General features: G+C 40.2%; 1 protein-coding gene across 1 annotated transcript; it reads left to right on the top strand.

The window, feature by feature from the left end:
- Window positions 1-1,426: 1,426 nt before the first annotated feature.
- On the top strand, window positions 1,427-4,144 carry LOC134631774 (zona pellucida sperm-binding protein 3-like). The gene is made up of 9 exons (XM_063480326.1): window positions 1,427-1,556; window positions 2,044-2,351; window positions 2,631-2,749; window positions 2,883-2,986; window positions 3,075-3,252; window positions 3,364-3,481; window positions 3,576-3,658; window positions 3,875-3,963; window positions 4,080-4,144. The coding sequence occupies exons 1-9, from the start codon at window positions 1,427-1,429 to the stop codon at window positions 4,142-4,144; spliced, it is 1,194 nt and encodes a 397-aa protein (XP_063336396.1).
- Window positions 4,145-4,893: the final 749 nt, after the last annotated feature.

Below are 4,893 nucleotides of genomic sequence, written 5' to 3' on the forward strand. Positions count from 1 at the left end.
TGGACAACTTAGTGTTTAATCAGACTGTTCTGTTCCTCTGTTTTCTTTTTTAATGCCCTGTCAAGCAAGACCAGGTGGCCAGCATGTCCTGTAGATGCAGTAGAATGGAGTCCTATAGCAAATTATTCAAATTAAGACCAAACTGTCTGTCTTGTTAGACTTTATTTTAAGATGAGCCAGCCTAAACATTAGTATGGATGATCAGTATTCGTTAAATATAATTATATTTAATAATTATATTTAATTATGTGTATGTCAATATCTGTGACATACACATTTTTGTAAGCAGTATTCATTCATAAACATTGATTCATATAGATTCATATAGGATTTTTATAATGTTCTGTATATCTGTGGGCTTCCAAAAAAGCCTTATTGTTTATAAAATATTGCATTAAATGATTTTAAATTACTGCTAAATATTTTAAATGTGTTATTTTTGTGTTGGTAGATAGATATGCATGAACATTCAGAATGATGGACTCAATTGTAGGACACTGAAAGGGGTTAGCACAGGTTTATTGACAGGATGTGGCAAAAAGGCAAGAAAAAAAAACCACTGTCTGTAATGCTGCTGGTTCCCAGAGGGGGTGGACACACGCTATCACACATACTTGAGGGTATCCAAAATGCTTAGAGGTCTGCACAGAAACAGAGGTTATTTCCAAAAGAGCAATGGCTGCTTCAGTCGTAAGAAACCATCTTGATGACCAGAAATGGTAGGTGAGACTTTGACAGGAAGGCGGAGAAACCCGGGCAACCCGGGTTACCTTTGAGAGAGGTAAACAGAATTTGCAGTATATGATACTGACTTCATTGTTGTAAAGCTGGTTCAACCACAGGTGAACAAAACGTTGTAAAAGACAACCTTAAATTCACTCAAATACCAACCAGCAGCAATAATATATGACAGAGTAAACATACACACAGAACCCAAAGGAAAGGGGGAGCAACATCAGGTTTGGACTTGGATTTGGACCGGCAACAAGTACAGGTCTCAGAAATAATACTTTCTGGGTTTGGGGGTGTTGATCTGCACTGAGCCAAGCTAATCCAAGTCTGGAGGTGGTGCCGGTGCCATGGCTTTGATCTGCCTCCTTCCTGCCTGGGAGCATTTCGTTACAGTTGTGAGCAGTGCCGATGAAAAGCTGTGTTTAAAAAGAAAATTGATGACAAAACAAATAAAGAAGGTCAGGAGGAAGTGTGTACATCTATCAACAGTGTGGACTCTATGGGGCTGCATTTCAGTCAGTGTAGTTGGGGATCTTATTTATCTGGTCTCAGAACAGGTAAACATGACTCAGCTGCAGAATCATCAGGTCAATCACATAGTGGGCAGGGCCAAGAGTCAGCTCTACAAAGCCACCTTTTGCACAGGTGAGCCTGTTTCAAACAGATGAAACACAGCAAACACATGCCTGACAAAATGATCAGAATCTTTTTTTGTCTCGTTTGTGGTGCTTTAGCAGCAGCTCAGGAGTCCAACCAGATCCTCCATCCTGCAGCCAACAGGTTTGGAAACCACAGAGCAAACCAGCAAGTCCAGAGACCAGCAGGTACACAACACACGAAGTGATGATTTTTCATTTCTCTAGAAGTTAAATATGTATTTTTGTATATTACAAATAAATATAATCTTAATCTCTTAATTTGATCTAAAATAAGGTCAAATCAATCATCAGAGCAATAACATTTATGCTTACTGCATCATTTCTAATTCTGATGAATCTTATGAATTTCATTGTGTTGTACGTATTGTACAGTATAGGTGTTATGGTGTATGGTGTCGTACACAATTTCTCAGTTTAGTAGTGAGAAGCTGTAAGTTTCTCACTACTGCTCACTGTGGCTTAATACCAAATGACTTTCATTGGTGCTATACTGGTAAGGAAACAATCCTTGGACAGTCTCTACTAAAATATTTGCAAGTTTTGTTTTGCAGACAAAAACCTTTTTGAGACTGGGCTGGCTGTTGTTGAACTGCACAACTGTTGAGCATTAAAAGAACAAAACAAACTGAGAGAAGCCATATTTCTTTGTAAGCTGTCCAACAGAAGGAACCACCTTTCCTTGAACCATTGTCTTGGAGATTTCCAGAGGAACCAACTAAAGATGAACCTCGTTTCCCTCCAAACTTTGAGTTGAGAACTCCAATGGCACCTGAAAGCATCAAAGTCATCTGTGGGGACAACTCTATCAGAGTGGAAGCCAAGAGAGACCTGTTGGGGACTGGTGTTCTGGTTCAGACTACAGATGTCACACTGGGAGGATGTGCTGCAACAGAGGAAGATCCTAAGGCTCAGATTCTAATCTTTGAGTCAGAGCTTCACGGCTGTGGCAGCCAGTTACTGGTGAGGCTTAAATGTTCAAATTAATATGCACTTTCACCAAGGTCTGACATTTCCTTTTCCTGTTTCTTTGTTAGATTCTTCACCATCTCTGGTATTCAGTCAATAAAATTATTATGTTGGTATAAATCAATAGTGGTACTTGGGTTTTAATTGTGTTTGACTTAGGAACTAGTCAAGACTAGAACTGCAGACCAATCAGTAGGAATATGTGTTCATATTAGTGTTTGTGTGAAAGTTTACATTAATGGAACTTGAAATGTTCTTAAAACTATACTTCAGATGTCTGAGGAGTCATTCATTTATGTGTTCACACTGCTCTACACGCCCAGCCCTCTGGGGGGCAGTCCCATCGTCCGAACTATAGATGTCTCCATCAGCATCGAGTGTCACTACCGGAGGTCAGGATTTTTTTTTATTTTTCTAACTCAACCAAAAGGATGTCTTTTTGATAAAGCTGGGCCTTGAAGTCAGACTCTGTTCAAGTTTTTCTTTTTCAGGTGTTTGCAGTTGGGTTTTTGTTTTGTGTTTTAGGAAGAATGATGTGAGCAGTGATGTGCTGAAGCCAACTTGGGTTCCTTACAATGAGACCAAAGCATCAGAGGAAAGTCTCTACTTCTCCCTCAGATTAATGACTGGTGGGCCTCTTTCTTGTTCACATATTACAGTAACTTTTCAGGTCCTCTGATTGCATACGTTCTCTTCTTTTTGTGCTGTATCTTTCAGATGATTGGCAGTTCCCTCGTTCAAGTACTCAGTTTTTTCTGGGGGACATGATGAAGTTTGAAGCTTCAGTTGAACAGTTTCACCACGTCCCTCTCAGAGTAACTGTAGACAGCTGTGTGGCAACTGTGATCCCAAATGTGGACACTGTCCCTCGATACGCATTCTTGGGAAATAATGGGTCAGTTTACTGTAGTCTGTAACCCAAAAATATGTTTATATTGTTACTTGTATGTTTTAGCCTTGCTCTTCTAAATGTGAGTTTAATATGAGAGTTCTGTGTTGTGTACAGGTGTATGTTTGACAGTCAGCTGACAGGATCCAGCTCTCGCTTCCTGCCTCAGTCTCACAAAGACAAACTACAATTTGAGTTGGAGGCCTTCAGGTTCCAGCACGGAAACAGTGGTGTGGTAAGATATGCAACAGCTTTCCTGCCAGGCAGGTGCTGGTTTCACATCAAGGCTCAGAGATGTAGATTTTGCTTCTTTGTATATGTCTTGTCAGATATACATTACCTGCAGCCTGAGGGCCACGGAAGCTGCTGCAAATGTCAGTCCCACCAACAAAGCCTGTTCATTCTCCAGTGGGTAAGACACTAGCAGTATTGCTACAAAACTCCCATCCTCAAATTTCATCTTCAGTTGCTTAAAAGGATTTTAATTTTAACTCTGGTACTGGTGCTAAAATACTACAATTTCTTGATTAGAAAGATAAAAATAATAATAGTATGCTCATTGTATTTGGTGCACTCAGCTAACTAACAAGTACGAGGAGTAAGTAAGAGGAACCTTTTTGAATGACAGGTGGAGGGAGGCCAGTGGTATCCATCATGCCTGCTTCTGCTGTGACACAGACTGCAGGGCAGGCACAAAGAGCAGCCTGACTGTAAAGGGTAAGCAGCAACACTCACTCACTCACATAAAATTTACACGAATAAATATTTCTCAGTTCCAATATGAAAATTGATACAAATATTAAGGTTGATGTCACACTGTTTATCTGTTGAAGGTACAAAGTGGGAACAGGAAATGGCTGTTGGACCAATCACAGTAAAGGAGAAACCTCTAAGATAAAAAAGGACTTTATTCAATAATAAAGGTCTTTTACACTAATTAGGCCCAAGTTTATGTCCTTGGTTGGTTTTAAGGTCGGTGTTAAATCAAAAAAATGGAAAACTTGTAGGAAACTTGTTTTTCTTTTTGAAATGTCGATTTTGAGTTTTAGCTTTTTGTTTGTTTAATTTAGGTGTGAATTCTTAGTTTTGTTCTAAGAGGAAATGCTGTTTCAGGATTAATCTGATTATGAATATTAAATCTGGCAGTTTTAGTGTGAAAGAATTAGTTGGCCTGTACAGAGTCCTAAACCTTGTGGGAAGACTTCCTACTGTAGAAGAGTTGAAGCTATTGTAGCAGCAAAGAGTGGGCCTACATCATGGTAAATACTAGATTAAGAATCAAATGTCACTCTAGTTCATGTGCATGTGAGACGGATGAGCAAATATTTTTGGCAATGCGGTGTATTTCAAATCATTCAGCAGTTACTGGTGCTGCATAGGGCCAGCTACTCTGCTCCTCCACCATTATCCATTTTGAATGACATCACCTGAGTAGACACAGCTGGGAAAGCCTTGTCGCCATGTATCAGAGGGCTGTTCTCCTGACCTACACCATCAACTTCACCCTCAAGCCACCTTTCCTCATCACTGCTTGAGCTGTGGGGACATCAGCATCCATCATGGGCCAGAGAGGAGCTACCTGTCTGAGTCATCAGTCTCTGCTTTCAGTTTCTCAGGGGAGGAGAGGATGGCTGCTGACTGACCTTA

This window comes from Pelmatolapia mariae, linkage group LG7 (assembly GCF_036321145.2).
Source record: "Pelmatolapia mariae isolate MD_Pm_ZW linkage group LG7, Pm_UMD_F_2, whole genome shotgun sequence".
NCBI classification, from domain to species: domain Eukaryota; kingdom Metazoa; phylum Chordata; class Actinopteri; order Cichliformes; family Cichlidae; genus Pelmatolapia; species Pelmatolapia mariae.